Source organism: Engystomops pustulosus, chromosome 8 (assembly GCF_040894005.1).
Source record: "Engystomops pustulosus chromosome 8, aEngPut4.maternal, whole genome shotgun sequence".
NCBI classification, from domain to species: Eukaryota; Metazoa; Chordata; class Amphibia; order Anura; family Leptodactylidae; genus Engystomops; species Engystomops pustulosus.
Genome location: NC_092418.1, coordinates 38,840,341 through 38,866,007, shown reverse-complemented (window position 1 = coordinate 38,866,007; position 25,667 = coordinate 38,840,341). Strand labels below are relative to the sequence as shown.

The window sequence follows — 25,667 nt, the reverse complement described above, 5'->3', positions numbered from 1 at the left end:
TCTCTGTTCACATCTATGTTGGAGGCTCCGACATAGTTTCTGTCACATTTGATAGAAAAATGAACACTAGACACAATGTTAGTTTTTCTAATGATGAATGCCATAATAGAAGCCAAACAGATTCCATTATGTCATTGGGGTCCATAAGGGGTGTCCAATCTTATAAGAAAATAGTAGAATTTGAGATGCAGAGTAAAATTAGGAACCGTAATGTAAACCATGTTGTAAAACAATGGAAGCCATCAATGCTGTGTGAGAGATCAGGGACCTTTGACCAAGGAAAAGGTTCCTAGGAAAGTTCATTCCTGATCATTGTCCGAACTTGGCTGAATTTACAGTATATGCAGTAAACCATCACTCTGACAAGCAGAAATGCTACAGTGAAAGTGATCACTCTGCATATTGTATAGTGCAAATGGGATGTTTACTATCGAGCAAAAATACCAAGTTGTAGGAAATGCGCTCACAAAACTTTGTCGAACAAATTTATTAGCAGTTGGATGGAGGGGACAAAGAGTTTCAGAGAGAACCGCTTCCTTCATCAGGTCCAAAGGGTATGTACACTGGCTGCTGATGTGTATGGGGTAGGGATTGAAGGATATACACTTCTGAGACTCTTTGTAACCAATACAATGGCTAATAAATTTGTTCAACAAAGATTTCTATGGTCAGCGTGTTTTCCTACCACCTGGCATTTTTGCACAATTATATACATCCCTTTAACCAGTCTGTATCAGTCCTGGAAGCCAGTGCAACATCCCCCACCGGGACCTAGCCTTTTCTTGTGGGTCTGGAGGCAGCCGGGGCCCAGAATACCGCAGTGGCTGGTTAGTGCATCCTTGGGCACACTGTGGTCACAGTATGGGGACCCACAGCCTGGCAGGTCTCCAGCAGGTGGCGTGTGCAATAAATATTGAGGGAGAGGCCGATGTACTGGTTTCTCCCTGGGGAACCCCTGAGTGTCTGTCGGATGAGTCCCTGGGTAATGGAAGGGGAGCCCATGGTGGTAAGAAGCTGTATACAGGGATCAGACAGAGGCAATGTTGCGCAAATCAACTTACAGTTCCTTATTGAACTTCAGACAGCAGACAATGGCCCAAAAACGATTAACATTGGATAATTCAGGTTACTGGAGTGGTCATAGAGAGTGGTCAGCAGGTATGGTGCACCAGACTGATAGTAGATTCAGGCTGGGATAGTTTAGGTGAAGCTGTGTCCAAATAGTGGAAGCTGCAGCTCTGGGCTAGAGTTTCCAGACTCGTCCTAGGTGCTAGGCAATAGGCCTGAGACACTGGAAGTTCCTGGCATTGATACCTGTTGCAGCACTGAAGGTGTGCTGCATACTCACCTCTTGTCTCTGCTGAGACAGGTAGACTAAGACCATGTGCTCTCACTGAGCAGGGGTTTTAAACTCCCCCTGGTCAGGTGGTCTCCAATCACACCCCAGCTAACAATACAGCCACATGATTGGATTAATACTTACACCAATTTAACTGTTGCCTTTTCAGGCAGAATCTACAGCTACAATTGCATAATACTCAGATTTCAGAACCTTCCTAGATCGGTGATCAATCTCCCTAACAGCTCCTCACCTGAGAAGGTCGCCATTCACAACTACCAGCCTGCCTATGCGTTGGCAGGGGTGTTGCACCAGTAATGACTGTATGGCCTCCCCCATCCACTCGAAATCAGCAGGACACGGGTTGTCCTGACTACCGCTGCAGGTAGTTCATATGACCGATTGTACCCATGGACTACAAACATGGGGCACATTTACTTACCTGTTTGACGGAGTTCACCGAAAGTGAAGATTGTGAACCCAATATCGTGCATGTGTTGCTTCCCTGCTCAGTTCACCTACTTTTAAGTGGTATATGTAAGTTCATTGAATTGCGACACAATTTTAAAGTTAAACCCCGCGCTGATTCCGAATCAGTCAGATTGTCAGACGGCCCGCCCCCTAAAGTGTGTGCATGGAAGCCAGCGCAGCTGCGCCAAAAACTGATCGTGTGCGACACAATCCCAGTTAAACACGACACAACACCTGTTAAATACCTGTCCAAGCTGTGTAATCCTGTGTAAAAGTGCAAACTCTGACAAAAGTGCAGCGCGTGACCCTTAGTAAATGAGCCCCTATGTATTAATGAGGTAGGTCTAGAGCTGCCTTCCTCAACTTGGCAAATCAATTTTTCCAATCTCACTCATAATGAAATAATACAAATTATGCAGTAAGAAATCACATTATAATAAATTTCCATTTTACATGAGATTTGAGCCTTGTGACACTGCACTTTTTTCTATTGATGAATTGCCTGCTATATAAGGTAAGAAGCTCAGTCACTTTGCTAACATACTTTTATACATATTCCTCATTCTGTCATCAAACCACTCACTGTTACTGCATACGTACATATATAGTGGTATTCCATCATGGAGGAAAATCTCAAGCATGTAAAATACTAATACGATTCTGTGAATGAGAGCACTATATCCTGTGGTTGAGACAGTCTCATTCAGAAGAACATCAATAACTGGAGGCATTCAGCCACAGCCTGCATTCCCACACTACCCTCCAGTTATCTGGTTCCTTCTGCAGTGCCTGGAATTTTGAAAATTTAAAGAAATGTGGATCACCTATAAATGTAACTACAGTTTAGTAATGAATAATCCAAACTAAGATTGTCACCAACTTGAAATCAAGAATATTACAAGATATTTTGTATCTACAACCATTATCTTTAGAACTGAGTTGATTTGTGGTACCCAGAGGGGGACTTGTTGTTATGGTACAAGGGCTTGGTGGAGCTTATAGTACACGTTGTGGGGTGCTAGCCCTGTGTGCCTCACAATGAGCCTCTTGGGGTGATGCAAGTCTGTAATGACCAACTCAGACACAGGTTATAACTGGGATAAACTGGAATCTTTACTGTTAAATAAAAGACTATAATCCATTGCACCTTTCAGGCTACAGACTTGCAAGTGAGGTGATAAGAGTGGTCACAATTCCCTTTTTACATAATCTTCACCAGATTTAACCCCTTACCGACATGTGACGTAATAGTACGTCACATGCCGGGTCCCGGTGCATGGAATGGGCTCGTGGGCCGAGCCCTCTCCATAGCCGGTAAGTCTTTGCTGCATATTGCAGCAAAAGCTTACCGGTAACACCCGCAATCTGTGCCGATCGCCGGTGTTTTCCTGCTGATCGCCGCTGGCGCCGCCATCTTTCGGAGGATCGTCGCTCCCCGTGACGTCATCGGGGAGCAGCGATCCATCACTAGGGAGACTCCTCCCTCAGAAGATTCTAGATGCTTCCTCCAGGCAGTCTGGCTGAGGGAAGGTCATGTGACCACAACTCTCACACCTATACAATTATGCCAGTAGGTGGCAGCATAGAGCAAATATTATCTGAATCACATAATACATTTGGCAACTCCTCAACCACCCAACAACTATATTATCCAGTAGCTGGGATGAGGTACTGGGACATTACATTATTTATGCAACCCTTTCACAAACCTTAGAAATTCAACGACATTTTTCTTACAAAAATTCACCTTCAAATGTAAGTAAAATAGTCTGAATTCAGAAATTACCTTGAGTTCTTTTAAAGAGAATGTCTCACCAGAATAAAAGACCCACTCTTTAAATGAAGTGTTTGTGTTAAACAAGCTTTTAGAATTTTTCAATGACAAAATTCCATGTCACTGTATATATTTAATAGATGTTACAATAGTGTGCAATTTAAGGACTAAACTGTACAACAGAAGATCACACTATAGAAAACACCTTCATTACATCTCTATTGATGTCAGTAGTGATTATGTCACACCATGTCTCCTCCCCCTCCCTTTACAGTGCCCCCTATATAGATCATGCCGCTGACCCATCATAACATCACTACTGACAAAAGATGATGTCACAGATTATCTCATCCCCATCCCCATCCCTTTACAATGATCTGTATATATAACACTGACATCAATACATCCCTACTGAAAATTGACGATGTCACAACTTCTCTCCCCTTCCTGTACAATAGATAACACTGACCCATCATTACATCACTACTGACAATAGATGATTTCACAGCTTATCTCCTCCCCTCCCTGTACAATGACCTCTATATAGATAACACTGACCCATCATTACATCACTACTGACAATAGATGATTTCACAGCTTATCTCCTCCCCCTCCCTGTACAATGACCTCTATATAGATAACACTGACCCATCATAACATCACTACTGACAATAGATGATGTCACAGCTTATCTCCTCCCCCTCCCTGTACAATGACCTCTATATAGATAACACTGACCCATCATAACATCACTACTGACAATAGATGATGTCACAGCTTATCTCCTCCCCCTCCTGTACAATGACCTCTATATAGATAACACTGACCCATCATTACATCACTACTGACAATAGATGATGTCACAGCTTATCTCCTCCCCCTCCTGTACAATGACCTCTGTATAGATAACACTGACCCATCATTACTTCACTACTGGCAACAGATGATGTCACAGCTTATCTCCTCCCCCTCCCTGTACAATGACCTCTATATAGATAACACTGACCCATCATAACATCACTACTGACAATAGATGATGTCACAGCTTATCTCCTCCCCCTCCTGTACAATGACCTCTATATAGATAACACTGACCCATCATTACATCACTACTGACAATAGATGATGTCACAGCTTATCTCCTCCCCCTCCCTGTACAATGACCTCTATATAGATAACACTGACCCATCATAACATCACTACTGACAATAGATGATGTCACAGCTTATCTCCTCCCCCTCCTGTACAATGACCTCTATATAGATAACACTGACCCATCATTACATCACTACTGACAATAGATGATGTCACAGCTTATCTCCTCCCCCTCCTGTACAATGACCTCTGTATAGATAACACTGACCCATCATTACTTCACTACTGGCAACAGATGATGTCACAGCTTATCTCCTCCCCCTCCCTGTACAATGACCTCTATATAGATAACACTGACCCATCATAACATCACTACTGACAATAGATGATGTCACAGCTTATCTCCTCCCCCTCCCTGTACAATGACCTCTATATAGATAACACTGACCCATCATTACATCACTACTGACAATAGATGATGTCACAGCTTATCTCCTCCCCCTCCTGTACAATGACCTCTGTATAGATAACACTGACCCATCATTACTTCACTACTGGCAACAGATGATGTCACAGCTTATCTCCTCCCCCTCCCTGTACAATGACCTCTATATAGATAACACTGACCCATCATTACATCACTACTGACAATAGATGATGTCACAGCTTATCTCCTCCTCCCTGTACAATATCCTCTATATAGATAACACTGACCCATCATTACTTCACTACTGGCAACAGATGATGTCACAGCTTATCTCCTCCCCCTCCCTGTACAATGACCTCTATATAGATAACACTGACCCATCATTACATCACTACTGACAATAGATGATGTCACAGCTTATCTCCTCCCCCTCCCTGTACAATGACCTCTATATAGATAACACTGACCCATCATTACATCACTACTGACAATAGATGATGTCACAGCTTATCTCCTCCTCCCTGTACAATATCCTCTATATAGATAACACTGACCCATCATTACATCACTACTGACAAAAGATGATGTCACAGCTTATCTCCTCCCCCTCCCTGTACAGTGACCTCTATATAGATAACACTGACCCATCATTACATCACTACTGACAATAGATGATGTCACAGCTTATCTCCTCCCCCTCCCTGTACAATGACCTCTATATAGATAACACTGACCCATCATTACTTCACTACTGGCAACAGATAATGTCACAGCTCATCTCCTCCTCCCTGTTCAATGATCTCTATATGGATAACACTGACCCATCAATACTTCGGACCAATTTGCGAGGATTCAACGTTTACATTGTACTCCGCCGCAGTGTTAGATAGCGTTCCCGGAGGTTTCCGGTAACGCTATCCTTCTAATACTGCACCATTTGTTTAAGCACTAGGAGCTGCTTACTTTAGTAAGCCGCACCTAGTTCCCAATTTATGGGTGACAGGTCCTCTTTAATTCATATAACCCCCTATTGAGTTTCTGTTTACAATTAGAGAAGGTAGCGTTCCTTTTAATTACGGACAGTATTACAAAAAATCCATGTGATTTCACAACCATGTGACGTTATTGTGTGACCTTTATTGACAAAGCAATAAAAAGAGCATTCTCAATACATAATTATGCATTCATAATAAATATGCACTATAAACCTTTGACACTTATTTACATACAATCTATTGTCTTAAACAATACCTCATAGTTCAAGTGAGAAGACTGGCAGAGGTTTCTGACGGTTTCTGCGGCATCTTCTCCACCTGGTTTTGCGGGGCTTATTTCTTTTTCATACAATAGATTTGTCGCATAAACACTTCCTGGCAATTCTAGACACAAAAAATACATGTGAGTTGTTATAGTTGTATATTATTAGATATATATTAGATAGATATTAGTAAATAGAAAGCTGTAGATGATAGAGAGATATCATATAGATAGATGAATAGAATCTCTAACCTTTATTAGATATCATTTCTACGTCTGTTTTCTGCAGCTTTAGAACAGTTTGGGTTTTGGTTTTAGCCCCATTTCCTTCTCTTGAGAAAAGTGTGACAAGATGAGATTCATTGCAAGTTGCTTCTGCTAAGACACCGTCTTTAAAATTTTGCATACATTCCAGGTTGGATTCAAGAATTTGCTGTAAAAACATATTGATACATAAGGGTACATATATCAATCATATTACTAAAATGCTTTATGGTATTTGGCTTTGGAGCTTATACAGAGCTCAGTCTGTCTGTCAGTCTGCTCATGGCTGTCGACGTGATGTCACCCCCGGCCTCTGTATATTACCCCTTGGAGCAATATATGACCATTTTTTTAATCTTGGACAACCCCTTTAAAGGGAACCTGTCATCAAAATCAGACAAAATAAACCCTACTCACCAATGCACTGTGCATTTGTTGAAAAGTGTAGCGCAGACGCCCCAGCTTAAGGGTGCATATAGTCGAACGTATGCCGAGGAGGAGGTGTGACCCCTCTCCATTGAAATGCATTGCGTGCGGCCTTTGCCGTCTATGGGGGATGGCCATTGTGTGCAGCCATTGTTCTATACGGAGAACGTATGTACGGCCGCAAGCTCGCAGCTGTACATACGTCCCTCATACGGTAGTGTGAATGTAGCCTAACTCTGTCTCCTCCAACCAGGACAATCTTCCCCCAAACTTTTTCTGCCTTTGTCTACGCAGACTCTGCCCACTGGCATGTGTCCCCGTCCCCCACTGTCTGTCCCCACCTATTGTGAAATGATGACAAGATCTGCAGTTTCCCACACAATGCTTACTGCTAAATCCACCATACAGTGAGAGGTACAGCATTTTGGTAAGGACACAAAGAGGTCGAGATTTGAAGAGAGACACTGCTCGCCCATGTGAAGTTGGCGTCCTGCTTTTATATTGTTTTATTTTGTTTTATATGCGCATTTTAGAAGTGCTTTTGTGAGTATAACTTTTAATAATAAATGTCAATTTGAAAGAGCATACTACGCTATTTGTGTACATATTTCTGTGGTGAACGGTGGAATCGAGGGAAGAGAAGCCGCACTTAGAATGTTGAAGGTTTTTTTATTTATGCAATGTAATAGAAAACTACACCACTGTGAAAAAAACATCTGGAGCTCAGAGTAAAAATCTTTTTTTTTCTCTTGTTTTATGTTTACTGTAGAACTTTTTTTCTGGATCGGTCCTGGTCCGTCTATAGTTCCCCTGAAGTCACTCATGTGAAAATCACTTTGGGGATAATTTTTTTTTATAGGTGAGCTTTCACAAAGAAAGGTGAATTCTAGAAGGGACATTTCATATCGGGTGTAACTAGGGGAGACAGGGTCCCATAGCAGGCTTCACACATGCAAGTTATAATCACACATATTCATACACTCATATACACTCACCGGCCACTTTATTAGGTACACCTGTCCAACTGCTCGTTAACACTTAATTTCTAATCAGCCAATCACATGGCGGCAACTCAGTGCATTTAGGCATGTAGACATGGTCAAGACAATCTCCTGCAGTTCAAACCGAGCATCAGTATGGGGAAGAAAGGTGATTTGAGTGCCTTTGAACGTGGCATGGTTGTTGGTGCCAGAAGGGCTGGTCTGAGTATTTCAGAAACTGCTGATCTACTGGGATTTTCACACACAACCATCTCTAGGGTTTACAGAGAATGGTCCGAAAAAGAAAAAACATCCAGTGAGCGGCAGTTCTGTGGGCGGAAATGCCTTGTTGATGCCAGAGGTCAGAGGAGAATGGGCAGACTGGTTCAAGCTGATAGAAAGGCAACAGTGACTCAAATCGCCACCCGTTACAACCAAGGTAGGCAGAAGAGCATCTCTGAACGCACAGTACGTCGAACTTTGAGGCAGATGGGCTACAGCAGCAGAAGACCACACCGGGTGCCACTCCTTTCAGCTAAGAACAGGAAACTGAGTTTACAATTTGCACAAGCTCATCGAAATTGGACAGAAGAAGATTGGAAAAACGTTGCCAGGTCTGATGAGTCTCGATTTCTGCTGCGACATTCGGATGGTAGGGTCAGAATTTGGCGTCAACAACATGAAAGCATGGATCCATCCTGCCTTGTATCAACGGTTCAGGCTGGTGGTGGTGTCATGGTGTGGGGAATATTTTCTTGGCACTCTTTGGGCCCCTTGGTACCAATTGAGCATCGTTGCAACGCCACAGCCTACCTGAGTATTGTTGCTGACCATGTCCATCCCTTTATGACCACAATGTACCCAACATCTGATGGCTACTTTCAGCAGGATAATGCGCCGTGTCATAAAGCTGGAATCATCTCAGACTGGTTTCTTGAACATGACAATGAGGTCACTGTACTCAAATGGCCTCCACAGTCACCAGATCTCAATCCAATAGAGCATCTTTGGGATGTGGTGGAACGGGAGATTCGCATCATGGATGTGCAGCCGACAAATCTGCAGCAACTGTGTGATGCCATCATGTCAATATGGACCAAAATCTCAGGAATGCTTCCAGCACCTTGTTGAATCTATGCCACGAAGAATTGAGGCAGTTCTGAAGGCAAAAGGGGGTCCAACCCGTTACTAGCATGGTGTACCTAATAAAGTGGCCGGTGAGTGTATATACACACACCATACACCATATACACGTACAGCATATACACACACATATATACAGCATATATACATCACAAATATGTTATACACATACTATGCTGTACAATGTACAGCATAATACAAATATAATGGTGCCCATCCTGTACTCTTTAGTGCAACAGAACAAATGATGGGCAGCTGCTACCACAGTAGTTACGCCCCTGTTTCATGTCCTACTAGTTTAGTGAGGTAACCCTGGTGACAGGTTCTCTTTAAATGACTTGGCACAACCCAAAGAACAGAGCTGTAAACCGTAGTGGAATTGTAACTGTGGAATTTGTGACTTTCATCCATATACCATTGATTATCAAATCATATATTGGATTTATTTCAAGGTATGCCTATTTTTAACTGTCCATATAACTATCATTGCAGGAAACCAGCTCATCCCAATGAGTATCATCTGAAGCTAAATAAATAGAAAGCTATCATAGTGTTCCAAGATTTGCTAAGTAAATCTAAAAAAAAATAGCATACTATATGGCAATAAGTTTATGAATAACTTATTAAAAGGGTTTAAAAGATTTTCCTATAAACAGAAACATTTAGAAGACTAAACCTTTTATAAACATTTTGTTGCAATACGTCCTCCTGCTCTGACTCATCATGACCAGCTGCAAAATGGAGAGGGGTCCTGCAAGAAGTATTCAATTCTCCTACACCACCACCACATACAGTGCTGGATGAGGTAAATAGGTTGTATATAGAGATGAGCTGACCCAAACAGCCAGGGGGGACATAAAGCCGAACCCCAAACCTGAATGCAAACATTGGATCCTCTCATCTCTAGCTGTGTATGAAATGGAAAGGTAGGCCAATGAGTGATTTTCAGGGTTTGCCCACTTGAGTATAAGAGGATTCTCTTGTGTGCCCAGTTTTTAATTGTATATGGGTTCCAGAGGTCCGCAGAATACAACCAAACCTCACGGCTGCTAGGGTCTAATTTCTGATTTGGGTTTCATGCAGACGGCTCTCCCGGAATGCACTCAGCACAGGGCCGTGAGGAGGAGGTAGGAGGGGTGAGCACTCCTCACCCCTCCTCCCTCCATAGACTGATGAGCGGCCATGCAACAAATCTGCCAAAATATAGGACATGTCCAACATTTTGCAGCGCAGTCACGGTGTGGTGAGACACCGCATAATGAACAGAAGCCATAGAATCCTATAGGCAGTGATCTCTTCGCAAATCATGAGACCAGATAACTGCCCCATAAGCCATCTGAATGTACCCTTAGGGTGGCCCCCTAGAAGTATTTTAATCTGATGGGGTTAAACAAAGTCTAACACTGGTGATGTTAGCCATCAGGAAAAATTAAAATATAGTTTACACCCAGCATATTTTACTATTTGTGTTAATATGACTCTGCAGCGCTACTGGTACATCTATGCTGCACTCTGTGGTAATGTTATGCTATGCTAATGGATTAACATGCTACATTGATAATCTAGCTTTGCTAAACTGATTGGCTCCAACTCTGCTACATCTTGTCTGCTACATCAAGTGCATCTGACTCTACAATATCTAGGGGCGCCAGCTCTAACACATCAAGTGGTATCAACTCTGCTATTCTGCATAACCACAGCTCTTTTTAATGGCTGCCTGACCACAGTTCTGCGTCTATGCAACAAGGTCACAGCTCTGCTTGTTTGCTACAATATACTAACATGAGTTTAATCCACTACATCCAGTGTTAGCCAGCGTGTTACTTCCTGTAATACCACTAAGTGCTACCATGTGCCCATGTCCCTTCAAGTACTAAGGAACAACATTAAAGAATCGATCCTAAAGGGATGTTACTTTCTAATCACTGATAATATGAAGTCCAAAAAATAAGGGGAATATGAAAACTCTATCACACTTTCATAGAAGCAATGCTAGAAATGAGTGTGGCCATGGCCCTAAATAACTTGGTCTGTGTTTTGGCAAGGACATTTTGAATACTTACAGTTTTACCAGGAAGAGGAACTGATCTTAGAGATGTGGATCCTAATATCCTGTTTGAACACTGAGTCAAGTCTTTTTTCTTCCATACAGATTGTCCCCTGAACTTGTATGTTGTAGGACATTTTCCTAAAACATCAACCTGCGAAGAAAAACAATAAGTATTTCAATTTATATCCCTGTCCCATCTTCACCATAAATAAAATATATAATAAGACTTCAGTTGTGTGCATAATAGCAGCGGCTACAAAGACATAAAACACACAATAAATCCAAATGTGGTCCCTCTTGGACATAGTACGCTTCTCTGTATCTAGTATTCACATCCTTGACAGATGAAAGGGACAATTATACTAGAGTCCAACACCAACACTGAGAATCATAACTGGAAAGGTCAGGGGGTTGATAGAATGGTGGACAAGGAGCATAAATTGTTAATAAAATTAAATGCAGTAAATTAAAGCAGACATGAGTTAATCATAAATATTTCACCTCCTCAATGGTCCGCCCAGCCAAAGGTGCTTTTAGGTTGCCCTGTAGGACACTCAGAATTCCTCGTTTGACATTAAGAGCCCATGTCTTCTCTTCCCGCACTGGACATATTCTTTGTATTTTCCCATCATGATATGAAAACTGCAAAGGATGATCCTGTAGATTGTCCCTGTGACCAGCAACCAAGAATTAAACATTAGATGCTTCTGTCTCCTTGTGAGATCGGATAAGGGAAATACTAAAACTTGAAATGCCTACAGAACATGCAATGTCTACCTGTGGTCTATAGGTCAGTTGTCACAGTTGCAACCAGGCCTTTGCCATACTATAATGCTACAGTATGTCACATATTTAAAGGAAATCTACCATTGTATTCACTGATGGTAGACTACTAGTACTCACCTGTGCGTTATTTCATTTCGATTTAATCTGAATCTTTTATTCTTATTGCCTGAATTTGGTAAAAGCTTTCAAAAATATGCAAATAAGCCCAGCACTGTCAAGACTGGGGGTGGGTAGCGGGAGTAGGGGGATTAAATACATTTAAACATGGAACAGGCTGCAGAGGGGCTCTGATGACACCCCAAGCGCCCCTCTGGGCTCATTTGCATTATTTTAACAGCTCATTTGAATCAAATTCAAGCCAGTCTACTCTATAACATTAACAGATCCACTGACAAGGCAAAAAATGCATATGTGAGTACTTGTAGTATATCACCATTGAATCTGATGATAGATTTTCTTTTAAGACGGTTATAGTTTCCCAAATAAAAATGACCCAGTGATGTAATAGTAATGCTTGTCAATACAAAGAAATTGAGAACTGAATGGTAAAAGTGCATCAACAGTGGAAGAACATCAAACCATGTTTACTGAGTTCTTAAAGGAGTTTTTCGGGAATGCTGGAAAACCCCACCAGGGCAGAGGTAAGTAAGGAGAATCAGCTCCCAGTGAAGTGTTGCAGCTGTCATGGCTGCATCTTTGGGTGTAAATTCTATTGCTGAGTCCCAGGCAGTGTTGCCTGCAGTGGAACGGCATTTCTTGACAGTAGAACATGAATAAAAGTGTATGCTTCGCGCCTGCAAAAAAGCATCACCTGCAGTAGTGCAGCCGACAGCACTTCCTGCCAGCAGTAGAAGGAAGCACAGCCCACACGTCCACTCCCCAGTGCTTGCCTTAGTCCTGACCCATCTGCTCCTGAGTCCCATTCCACCCCCAGTTAAAATCTAAAGCCTGTACTGAAAGGGGGGCTGCTGATGAATGGTGTTTAATAAGGGAGACTAATGCTGGCCAGGTTTTAAATAAAGGGATCCTGCTGGAAGGTAATAAGGAGTATGCTGCTGGACGGTAATAAGGGAGGGGCTGCTGCAGGACAGTATTTAAGAAAAGTGGACTGTGGCTGGACAATAATAATTGGGGGGCTGCTGCTGGACAGTAATTAATATGGGGCTGCTGTTGGCCAGTATTTAATAAGAGTCAAGAAACTCACCACAGCCAACCAGTGATCTTGGTGGGTCCTGTGACCCCAGAGACTTTCAGCCCTGCTGACAGTGCAAGGGTAAGGACTCCGGAGGCAGAAATCAGTGAAAGGAATTAGGAGTAGGGTTAATAACCTTTATTTTATAAGCTTAAAAAACCCTTTTGATAACTTTGGTAGAGTAGCTGCTCTCTCTTCTCTATTGTAATTGTTGCATGGGTAGAAAAGTCTGTCAGCTATCAATCTGCTATACTGTACACATCAATGCCTATTACCTTAACTCATCAAATTCCTTCTGTGATCCTTTCTTTGATGTCACATTTGCCTTCACGTGTGCATTCTTTATCTATAGAAAAATTAAAAAAAAAAAAAATTACATAAAATACAGACCTTTCATCAACTCTACCAACTCCAACCCTCTGTATCTTTCAGTAGGTGCCTCTCCACTGATTCTAGAACAGTTGGAATATTTTCTTGAGACCCCAACTGTTTCCAAACAACCAGTGCCATTAATTTTAGCACCCAATATTCCCTTCAGGCTTCCTACAGTCAGATCGGAGGTTGTCAACTGCAGCTCAGGACTTTACAGTAGATAGACTAATTATCATATTGGGAACTTTGGGAATGGTGGGGGCTAGAGAAAAAGAAAAAATGTTTCCACTTTTCCACAAATTATCTTCTCAGTACCCATTCCTATTGGTGGCATGTCCTGGTCCACTTAAAAAAGCTTTAAATGACGTTTTGTCATTTTAGAGAAAATTCAGTTTGCAAATGAGCTTTTATCATTCCTTGTGTGCTATATATTGCTTATAATTAAAATAATGACATAACAAAATATGATATCCACCTTTAAAAGCATATGACATTTTCCTACAACTTCTATTTGAACAAAACACTGTAATGCCAGAAGACTCTTGTCAGAAGAAGTTCCTTGCAAAAATGTTTCAGTGACTGCAGAATAACTGTAGATGTATTTGTATCCCTTCTGAAACACCAGCTGACCAGAACCTACAAGAAAAATGAAAATGTAAAGTACAAGGAACATTACTAACAGTTTGACCGTTCTTATCATAATGTTAAAAAATGTAATAAAAACAATTATATAAAATATATATATATAAAATATATTATATAAAATATAATAACTATTGTAATTTCCCTAACTGCACATGATGGTGTGCATTCAATGGCTGCAAACAACGGAACATATGTAAGTGCTATCTATGTCATAGCAGCGTCTGCCTTGGGCCATAATAAAATACATACAACCCCTAGTTACATACGGACCTCTGGATATTGGTAATTTATTGTACTTTATCCTTGGGCTACAATAAACAGCTGTAACAGTTATCAAAGGTGTCTGTAATGAAGCTTTAGTGTTAATATTGATTCCTATGACAACCGGACGTTTTTAAAATCCAATTGTCACAGAGACCAAAAAGTTCTGTCTGGGATTACAATGATAAAACATACAGTTCCGACTTACATACAAATTCAACTTATAACAAACCTACAGACCCTATCTTGTATGTAACCCGGGGACTGCCTGTATTACAATCTACAATATATATACATGCAGTATATTTTTTACCAGACCGCCAGGAACTTTAATAAACGTATGTAAATTTGTCTCTGATGATCCCCACATTTGAAGTGTATGGCAGATATTAAGTATTAATAAGATATTTTCAAATTCAATATTTTTTTTTTATTAGACAACTGTTATTTTTCTATAAAAAAAAGCAAAGTTTGAATGTGGGAAAAGTTACGCTGTATGCAGATGTTATGGCTAGCTCTGAAGTTTATATAATAGCTAACTAAGTCTACAAGGAGAGGCAAAAAGCCATGAAACTTTGCATATGTGACTCATACAGATGCAGCCAAGTTGGAGGGTTTTTTTTTTTTACATGTTTCATATAAGAAACACAGCTGATGGGATTTAGAACATCGTTCAGTAACACAACATTTTGTAAAAGAAAAATGTAGGTTTCATGTAAAGGAAGGTGATTTAAGGGACAGAGCATACTGAAATGCTGCCGATTTCCAAGAGTCAAGTGTCAATGCCTTGTAATTTAAGGAGAGTCAATGTCCCTGACCAGAGATAAAAATCTAAGTGGGCCCAAAACTCTTTGCAAATGAGGGTCCATAAATCAATAGTAATAAATCATATTGTATAACTAGGCCTCAACTATCAACAGAACTGGCCTTGGTCCCCATAGCAACCAATCACAGGTTAGATCTAATGTATTTAACTGCTGAGGAAAAATGAATACTGGATTGTGATAAGTTGCTGATGGTAACAGGGCCACTTATAGTGTTCTCTGGCCAAGACCGAAATCATGACATATTGTGGGGAAATATAACTCATTACAAATGGCCCCAGTGGATTGATCCCAACTCTGTACAGTGCTCTTGGGGTAAACAGAGAATGGCAGAATTTCACTGTGTTCTGCCTTAGATAATCACTGAGTTTCCTCTACATGAAACTAAATCTTTTCTTTCACAAAACAGGCTTTTATTATGTACTGAATTATATAGGAAATAAGAAATGAGGCCTCTTGGCCTGTGTTTTGTCTGCTTTATGACATAAACACATTTTCAGAGATTTGCTAAAAACAAGAATCTGAACCCAAATGTGTACCCCGCCTAAGGGAGCTTTAAGATGGCCGTGTGCTTGCCTGGACCAGACTCCGAGCAACCACAGGGTTGCGAGGAGGAGGGGGAAGGTTGAGGGCTCTTCACCCCCCCCCCCCCCCATAGGCAGAGGAGAGGCCGCAAATCTCCCAAAGCATAGGACATGTACTATATTTTGCGGTGCCTAACTTGGCCGTGACTGGGAGAAATAGAAGTCAATGGGGGTTGTGATCTGGTCGTAAATCATGCGACAAGATCACTGTCGCCATAATCGGCATGTGAATGAGCCCTAAGAGATCCAGCAAGATCATCATAGATTATGCTGTGAGAGCATCAGTGATTCTGCTTTGTTCTACTGTTTTAGATTCATGATTTTATATGTTCTGATTTGGTTATTCTTGCTGTTTAGAATGTTTAACCCATTCAGGTATTGGCTCTTTTCCCACCTTCCAAAAGCCATATCTTCTTTATTTACCCAGCCATATGAAAGCTTTTATGAGGGGAATTTTATTTCTTAGTGACACCATTTAATATTCTGTCTAAAGTACAGAGAAGCTGGCAAAGAATTTGATTTGAATGGAACTGACAAAAAAAAACAGTTTTTCGAGCAAATAGAGCTTTATTTTCAGATTTCACAGCAAAGTACAAATGAAACATCCCCTTTACTCTGTATCAGTACAATCACGTATATATTACATTTATATAGTTGTGTAGAGTCTAAATACCTTTACAACATTTTTTTTTTAAAACTTCAGTGTATGGAGCTGTGTGAGGTGTTCATTTTTTTTTTAGAAACTGGCTAAAGTTAAAGACACTATTCAGTTTAATGTACAAGCTTTTGTATACCCGTTTCAAATGGTAAGGGTGGCAGAGAGGTGGATTTGGAGGTTTTTTTACCCCATTCATTGTTTACTGTATGGGATTTTTTATTGTTATATTTTAATAGATTGGACATTTTGGGACACAACCATATCTAATATATGTTCCAGAAAAAGAGGGTTGCAGTAGCTGAATGACAGAAATAGGGGCCTCAAAGTTTCCCATCTGTCATGGCAACCAATAAAATCACAAGGGGTGCCAATTATAACAAACTTCTGCTTTTCTAAGAGGTTTTTGCACACAGCTTGTAGGTCTTTTTTTCAGTCACGTCAAACAAGCTGACCATAAAATGTGAAAGGGTTGTTATTCCTTTTTCGAATGTTTTGTACAAAATTTGGTGAAAATTTTAGCCAATGAAATGAAGAATGAGAGAAGCAAGAAAAATACACGTATAAAAAACTGCAATAGATAAATAAACATTACAACTCACCAGGACATTCTGACATACATGGTGCAAGATCCACAGTTTCTGATGCACCTATAATGCATAAAAAGAATTAAAAAATTAGCTTTAGTCAAATGCAAAAGATAAATCAAGTAAAATAGTAAAGTTATAGCAGTATAGTCTGTGCTACTCAGTGCCAAATGTACAATGTCTGTGGGAAACTGACTTGGCTACCTCCACTTGCCTATTGTCCGACCCTTTGTGCTCCTCATCTGCTTTGTTGTCTGCAGTGACTATTGTTTTCTAACCATTGGAGTGCTTTAGCATTGATACCGTATTGAACTCAAGGTCTCTCTTATTGGGACTTGTATTGATCTAGATTTTGTCTTTCACTAAACAGGTTTGTGTGGCATTGCTTCTTTTCTACCACTTCTACCATTTTAATTGGAATAATTCATGTGCAATTGAGAAAAAACATATAGATATAGTATAAAGACAATAACCAGAAATAAAAAGAAAATTGCCATATAACATTTTGTTATATGCAGTAAAAGTGTTGCCCTTTATACGTTTTGATGATTTGTGTATTTGTTTTGTGTCATTGAAAATAATCAACTTTGAAACTTACTGCTCCAGTAACAACTGATAACATGCTCACAGAATTCAGTAATTTAACCATTATCAAAATAACAAGTCACCCACGGCTAAAGGTTTATCTATACCAATGGTTATCTATACATTGGGTACCCTACTGTATGGCATTAAAGATAAGGCACTGCCAATGGTTATCTATACATTGGGAACCCTACTGTATGGCATTAAAGATAAGGCACTGCCAGTGGTTATCTATACATTGGGAACCCTACTGTATGGCATTAAAGATAAGGCACTGCCAGTGGTTATCTATACATTGGGAACCCTACTGTATGGCATTAAAGATAAGGCACTGCCAGTGGTTATCTATACATTGGGAACCCTACTGTATGGCATTAAAGATAAGGCACTGCCAATGGTTATCTATACATTGGGAACCCTACTGTATGGCATTAAAGATAAGGCACTGCCAATGGTTATCTATACATTGGGAACCCTACTGTATGGCATTAAAGATAAGGCACTGCCAATGGTTATCTATACATTGGGGACCCTACTGTATGGCATTAAAGATAAGGCACTGCCAGTGGTTATCTATACATTGGGAACCCTACTGTATGGCATTAAAGATAAGGCACTGCCAATGGTTATCTATACATTGGGAACCCTACTGTATGGCATTAAAGATAAGGCACTGCCAATGGTTATCTATACATTGGGAACCCTACTGTATGGTATTAAAGATAAGGCACTGCCAATGGTTATCTATACATTGGAAACCCTACTGTATGGCATTAAAGATAAGGCTCTGCCAATGGTTATCTATACATTGGGGACCCTACTGTATGGTATTAAAGAAAAGGTGCACTGTCAATGGTTATCTGTAACTTATGAAAGATATGTGGCGTCTTATTCAGAAGATTCAGCTAGCTGATGGGATCTCTGGAGATGAGCTCTCAGACTGTTTTCTACTATTGTCTCTGTGACCCATTCACTCCCCACTATTTGAAGTCAATCAAATGGAAAAAAGTAATAATGAACAAAAGTGTCTTTCCTCCCCACCGACATTTTACAGTGACATCTGTCAACAGCTCGGAATAAGGGAGGATACATTTCCCATTGTCCAATTCTTCTCTTTATCACCCGCATTGTCGTGTGTTAAGTGTTGAATTTTATTGCAAATTAAAGTCACATTAAAATGCAGTTCTTACATTGTGCCGCAAATGGGCAGAAAGCTGTAAAATCACAGATATTTTAATCACTTTGTCCTGGGGTTACTTATAAACTCAGATAAACTCCCATTCCTTATAATGACACCATACCCTCTTTTATATACTCTGCACATGCACAATAACATATGGACATCCCGGGGATCTCTATGCTATTCACAATTTGTGGAATGGACTCAAATTACATTGAGTCACAAAGGGCATTTACACTACAATTTTGTGTTTTACTGCTGTAGCCACATGTGTCATGTAGTAAACTGGGAATTTATGAACTTCCATATGTTACAGTTTTCCCAATAGTGTATCACGGATTCATTTAATTTTTCATGTAAGCTCTATCTACCTCAACTTTCTATCTTCATTTACCCTTATGGAGAGTCACAATAGAATAGATGATAAACACTTTGGCTCAGATATATTATTGTGTCTGTGCCAGTTTTTGTCTAAGTTTGCATAAAAAAAGAGTCTTTGGAGCTTGCAAATGTATTTATTATGGGTCTGCTACACAATTGTGTCACGACTTCAGTTTGTCCGACAATTTTACAAATTGTGTTCCTAAAGGGGCGTGTTGGTGTGATTTGCGCCACATTTACTACAGCACTGCACCACAATTGTGTCGCAACACCATGAAGAAAAGTGCACCAAGAAAAAAGGGTGAAACCGTGCCACATCCGGAAAACAGACGGAATTAATAAAGATCATCCGACACTATTACATAATGTCGCACAAAGTTCACATTTTGAGGCCAATTGCACGAAGGCAGATCGCATCAGTTTTCATATATGTGATGATAATATCAGATGTCACCAAACTTTCCCAGAAACTCATTTAAGCCTCATTTATCAAGCCTCCGATAAATTTTCTAGTTGGCAACCAATCAGAGCTCAGCTCTCGTTTTACAACTTTTTTTTATTAATGATGCCCATTCTACGTTGCTCTAGTTCAGGGGTAGGGAACCTATGGCTCGGGAGCCAGATGTGGCTCTTTTGTTGGCTGCATCTGGCTCTCAGACAGATCTTTAATAAATAGTGATGGCTGCTGTGTGTCTCTTAGACTGATCACAGGCAGCTGTTACCGCTGCCTACGTCCTTTGTACGACCCATCGCAGCCATTGTCTAAACCTGGGTCAAAGAAAAGAGTGTGGGAGCGATGAGGAGCTGCCTGCAGGGAGCGCTAGTAAGTGACATTTTTTTTTTTGCTGTGACTACCTATCTACTGGGGGGCTTGTGCTGTGGCTACCTATCTACTGGGAGTATTTATGTGCTGTGGCTACCTATCTACTGGGAGTATGTGCTGGGTGTCAGGATTTCGAGTAGTGAACCCCCTGGACCACTGTGGACGATGATGTAAGCAGACACATGGGACTGGGATCTAAGTGGCACCCGGTCTTCACCAGAGCCTGCCGCAAAGCAGGATGGTCTTGCTGCAGCGTGGTACCACCAGGTCATTCCACAGGCACGACTTGTCATGGTGGCAGTCTCGTGGTCAGGAACAGGATCACTAGGCAGGTCAGGAACAGGCAAATGGTCAAGGCCGGTGGTAAAGATGCGAGGTGGGGAACGGAGCAAGAGGTCAGGGCTGGCACGGACGGAGCAGAATCAGGAACAGGTCTGGGGTCACAACAGGAGGTCAACAATTGGAAAGAAACACTGCGCAAAGCTGCCTCATAGGTATGAAGCACTAAGATCCGATGGGGAATGCTGGGAGCTGCCAGTCTTTATAGGAACACGGGAAGTGGGTAGCGCCAATCAGCGGCGCGCTGCCCTTAAAATCTGCGGTCGCGCGCGCTGGCCAGGTGGGACGGGAGCAGGAAAGTGGAGAGGTAAGTGAGCTCAGAAAGGGGCACCACCACGGACACACCACGGGTGTGCCTGCGATCCGAGGTGTAGATCGCAGAGGCACCCGTGACACAGGGACTACCTATCTACTTGAGTGCATGTGCATATTGTACGGCTCTTAAGGTATAAAATTTTAAAATATGTGGCCTTCACGGCTCTCTCAGCCAAAAAGGTTCCTGACCCCTGCTCTAGTTGGTAGATGATATAAATAACTGTAACCTTTCTCAGCCTGTGTAGAGAAATACACATACAATACAACATTCTCATAAAGTAAAGGGAACCTGTCAGCAGGAATTGATCTATTAAAACTACGATCAATAAGTTGTCAAGCAGCTTAACACAACCCACATTATGTTTTTTTTCATGACCGAGTAAGATATAAATTGGTTGCATAAAATCATATAAGCAGAGAATTTAGCAGTGTGTAGTCAAACTCAGTCATGTTACCTGTGCTGCTGTCACCTTCAGTCTAATAAAAGGTGACAGTCAACAGACATCCAGGTGGAAAAGACCAATCTACTAAACCAGTCAATCTCTGTCTTAACTTTCATTCAAGGCAGATTTCGTATATAAAGTCTCTGAGGTGGAAAGTAACTAAGGATAACTTCTTTCCACCAGAATATCACCTTCATTGCAACTGATGCTTCTGCATTCAGCATCACAAGTAACAATCTTTCCTGAAGTCTGATGCGTGATGCAAATCACAGCAGAGGAGGCGTTCTTAGGCGGTTACAGCTTGCCTTTCCAAATAGTAATCGTTGTCATATAGAAAAGAGGAGACTATCTTGGCCCTGCACTCATAAAGGAAACCTGTCATAGAAATTTACCTAATGAACCACCATTAATATTTTGTCAAGTAGATGAACACTTTCCAGATCATGCTTCTTTCATATCCCAACTCTCCCAACCTCAGGACAGCCCTGGGACCGAGGGCAGGGGAAGAGAGAACTTGACCTTATTGCTAAATTCTTTGCTTCTGTGACTTTATACAACCAGAGTAGATTTTCTGGATAATGCCACCAAACTGGCTTGTGGAAGATAAATGATCCAGATGGTGCTTTTTGACAACATACCGTTAGTAGTTTCTGTCTTTTTTAATGGGTTCCTTTTAAAGCTGGGATTCACTTTCTGTGATGCCCTCCTTCCCAGCAGACATCATTCCCTCTGAGCAATTATTAATGATTGTCCAAGCCAAGGCCACACACCATTCTGTGAGATCTGCAATACTACTTGATTGGTTTTTCTACTCAATCCCTTCAGCTTATTGTACTATCATTTTGCCACCACCTCATACCTTCAGTACCCCCCAGTTGAACAAGAGTTATACAATTACTGACTGCAGGTTAAGGCTCCTCTTGCCACCATTCACTAGCACATGATAAATAATTTCCTATACATGCACCTCTGCAGACTTAGAAATTATTTAACAATGAATGTGTTTTTACATATAGTCATTACAGGTAGAATTCTCTCCGATTTCTCCTTTACACTCATAGCAGTGTAACAAACCAGAGACCAGTCTTCAATCCTGTAGACATATTTGACATGGCAACATAGTCAAAGAGAAGTAACATTGTAACTAGGGGGCACATTGCAGTCTGTTTCTTTACAAACTAAGCAGAGTTTCTTAATAAAGTATATTAGAAAAATGTTCACACCACTCCCCCGACACAATATCAAAAATATATTTCATTTATAAATAGTAATAATTATAATAATAAATCCTTGTTCCTCTACAGAGCATTGGAAAGCAGAATGAAATCATCCATTGCTTAGACTCGCAATTTTTGGTGATTATATTTGATGGCCACAAATATTGCAGTCTGTAGCTTCTTGCAATTCAAAATCCATGGATCCCATTAAAGTCAATGGTGTTGATCTGGGTTTATGGGTATATGAATGTAGCATAGCCATCAACACTGTTTTTAGAAGAATGTGGTAAAATGAAAAGTTTAAATACCCTTTAAAGCTCATATGCCACCGGGATGAAGGATTGTAAACCAAGCACACTGACTAAAAGAAGAGCAGATTCTGCCAGTATGTCCGTGTGCTTGGTTTACAATCCTTTATCCTGATGATAGATGTCCTTTAACTATAAAGAGACTGATAAAGTTGAATTAGTCACCAGAAGGTTGTAGATGCAACCAGCACCTTTGGTTTAACCCATTTCTGGTAACTTGCATATGCCAATATTACATAAAGAATAAAAATTGATTACTAGGATATGACATCAATATAATTCAGTGGGAATCCATCTGTAGTGAAGTGGCAAAAGTATTCTCATTCGTCTCCAGAGGTGACATAGTCTACCTGCTACAATTTTGTAACCTTTGTAGAAAACAATGCAGGCATGTGGGCCTTACATGGATATTTTATTCTAGGGATTGGAAGATATAACTGCACTTTCCTAGACCCTCAACATTTGTATATTGATGGTAGATTCCAGCAATATTACATTTCCCAACACTCAAACATTTGGCTGCATTTCACTATTTCTTTAATGCAGAAGCAAGAAACCAAAACCATTTATGGACGACATTTTGGAATCCTATGCATTTATTAATTTATTTACCATGAATTATTACCATAAAGTGACAAATACTTTGCAACACATCAGACTTGAATGTTGTTGTAGCCTTGATCCATATCAGCAAATATACTGGATACATTTAATATATTTAAAACATGTATATCTATTGCAGATCTACCCCGAAGGCAAACTTCTATCTCTCACATGTCAATTGAGTTATATGTGAAAATCAGAACTAAAAGTTTCTATCCAATATTCAGTGTCCGTCTGCTCTGTACACTTTCTGTTGAGCGCTGATATTTGATAAATTGCCATCAGTTTGACAGATGAAGCCAGCATGTAAGGAATCATGTGGCTGCTCATGTCAACTTCTCTCTCTAAAAAAAACATAATTTCTAATATTTTACTTACTGCCATAAACTCCAGCAACAAGAGCCGAGAGGAGAACAGCACACAGCTCCATGCTCCAGGAATCACCTCCCTTAGTTTCACATTAACAAAGCAACATTGGTCCTTTTCTCAAAGAGAGCTCAGAGAGCAGCATGAATGAAAACTTTCTTCACAAAGCACAGACTGCCTAATTTCCACCCCACTGCAGTAGGAGGGATGGGGTCTATAAGAACAAAACCCAGCCTATCAGAACCTGCTGCATAAGTCCTATCCCACACACCCTTCCCTGGGGAAAAGAAACTTCCAGCCAATCACAAGGAGCCTTCAGCCCAGAGAAGGTAAGAGGGGATTCAGCTCTATAGCATCTATAGTAATATAGTACACAAAAAACATACAAAACCATAGTAAAAACTATATCAAAAGATCAGGAGCCACGTTAATCAATATGTTAAGGAATTACATATTAATGGCTTTTTATAAAAAGCTGAAATTACAAAATTTACTCCCTTTAAGGTTGTGTGTTCACGTATTAAGATTTCTTAGGCCAAATTCCATAAGTGAGTTGTGAAGATGGAGACAACATATAAAGAACTGATGGAACTTCTCTAATTTTTTTAAATCTACTTTTATTTTTGGTATTAAAAACCCTGATTGTATTGAACCTTGAAGCTTCTGTTAACAGGTTTTATACCATTAAACTACCTGCTCACTCATGATGGGGATAACATTTTCTAGGTGAAATCTCCACTGTTTATCTATGGGTAGATGCTGGGTCCGAGTGATTCCTCTCGGAGGGGGTAGGTGGATCACAAAACAGAGAAGAAACAAAATCGCAAAAAGACTCAAGTGTTTCTTTGGTATGACAGAGATAGGAAAAAAAGGATAATGACTCTCACCTGGTTTTTGGAAGAATCTAGGCGTATCAGCGAGCAATTATGCTCTTAGATGTTTTTAGATGTTTTTGGGCATCGGGAGACGCTGACAGCCACGAGATTCAGGTTTTGGTCCGTTCTCCCAGGAAGATGGACCAACAAGCCGGTATGATACAATACACGTGGAATGGGACATCTCGTCAATCACGGCGCTGCGACATCCAGAAGCCTTCATCGCAGCGCCGTGATTGACGAGATCTCCCATTCCACGTGTATTGTATCACACTGTTTATCTATTACATTTTTACCTCCAAAATTATGTGAAAATGAGCAGAGAAGAGTCATATTTGTTAGAGATTCATCTGGTTTAGAGGCTGCAGGGAGAGTCACTTTAGGCACCCCTGTCTTCAATCCTATAGTGCCCAGCAGGGGTGTAACTTGAGGGGGTGCAGTGGGTGCTGTCGCAACCGGGCGCCTGAGGTTAATGGGGCCCATAAGGTGTCAATTTCCCACATGAGAAGACTATTACTATAAACCATACATTATAGTCAGGGGCCTGGCACAGACTTTGCACTGGGGCCCATCAGCTTCAAGTTACGCCACTGGTGCATAGAAACCCGATTATGAAGATACCGGCAGTTAAAGACATGGGCCCAAATATATGAAAAGTGGTGCAAACACCAGCCTTAATGCAGTTTTTAGTTAATCTGATGTGTTTTCATGATGAGCACACAGGTGCACCTTTATTTTTTGGTGCACTTAGCTTCGTGCTGTGGCAACACAATTGTGTTTCAAATTGCCCCTTTAGCAGTACAGTGTCCGACAAATTGCAACACAATAAATACATTAATTGTAAACATATCAGATTTCATTTTCCATATTGTGTACTGTTAAGCTGGCAAATGCAGTAAAGTTGACAGTTTTGACATTTGTAGCAATTTTTTTGTGGGCCCGGTTAAAATCACCCTAAAATAATCACCCTTATCCACATAGCTCTGCATAATGCTGTACCTGCTATGTTATCTTAGTCTATCGCCCAACCTGTGATCTTCAATCTGCCAGTGATTTTAGATTATTCTTTACCTTAATTCGAATCTCTCATGCATGTCTCC

General features: G+C 40.7%; 1 protein-coding gene across 2 annotated transcripts in view; it reads right to left on the bottom strand.

The window, feature by feature from the left end:
- LOC140075161 (uncharacterized) overlaps window positions 1-23,867 on the bottom strand; it is a 167,907-nt gene extending 144,040 nt beyond the window's left edge. For both annotated transcript variants that reach the window (XM_072120705.1, XM_072120707.1), the window contains exons 1-8: window positions 23,705-23,867; window positions 17,148-17,195; window positions 14,052-14,212; window positions 13,480-13,550; window positions 11,728-11,896; window positions 11,240-11,377; window positions 6,616-6,796; window positions 6,358-6,485 (exon numbers count right to left, since the gene is read on the bottom strand). In XM_072120705.1, coding sequence (XP_071976806.1) covers window positions 6,358-6,485; window positions 6,616-6,796; window positions 11,240-11,377; window positions 11,728-11,896; window positions 13,480-13,550; window positions 14,052-14,212; window positions 17,148-17,195; window positions 23,705-23,756 — 948 coding nt within the window. In that variant the 5' untranslated portion in view covers window positions 23,757-23,867. The remainder of the gene's footprint in view (window positions 1-6,357; window positions 6,486-6,615; window positions 6,797-11,239; window positions 11,378-11,727; window positions 11,897-13,479; window positions 13,551-14,051; window positions 14,213-17,147; window positions 17,196-23,704) is intronic.
- Window positions 23,868-25,667: the final 1,800 nt, after the last annotated feature.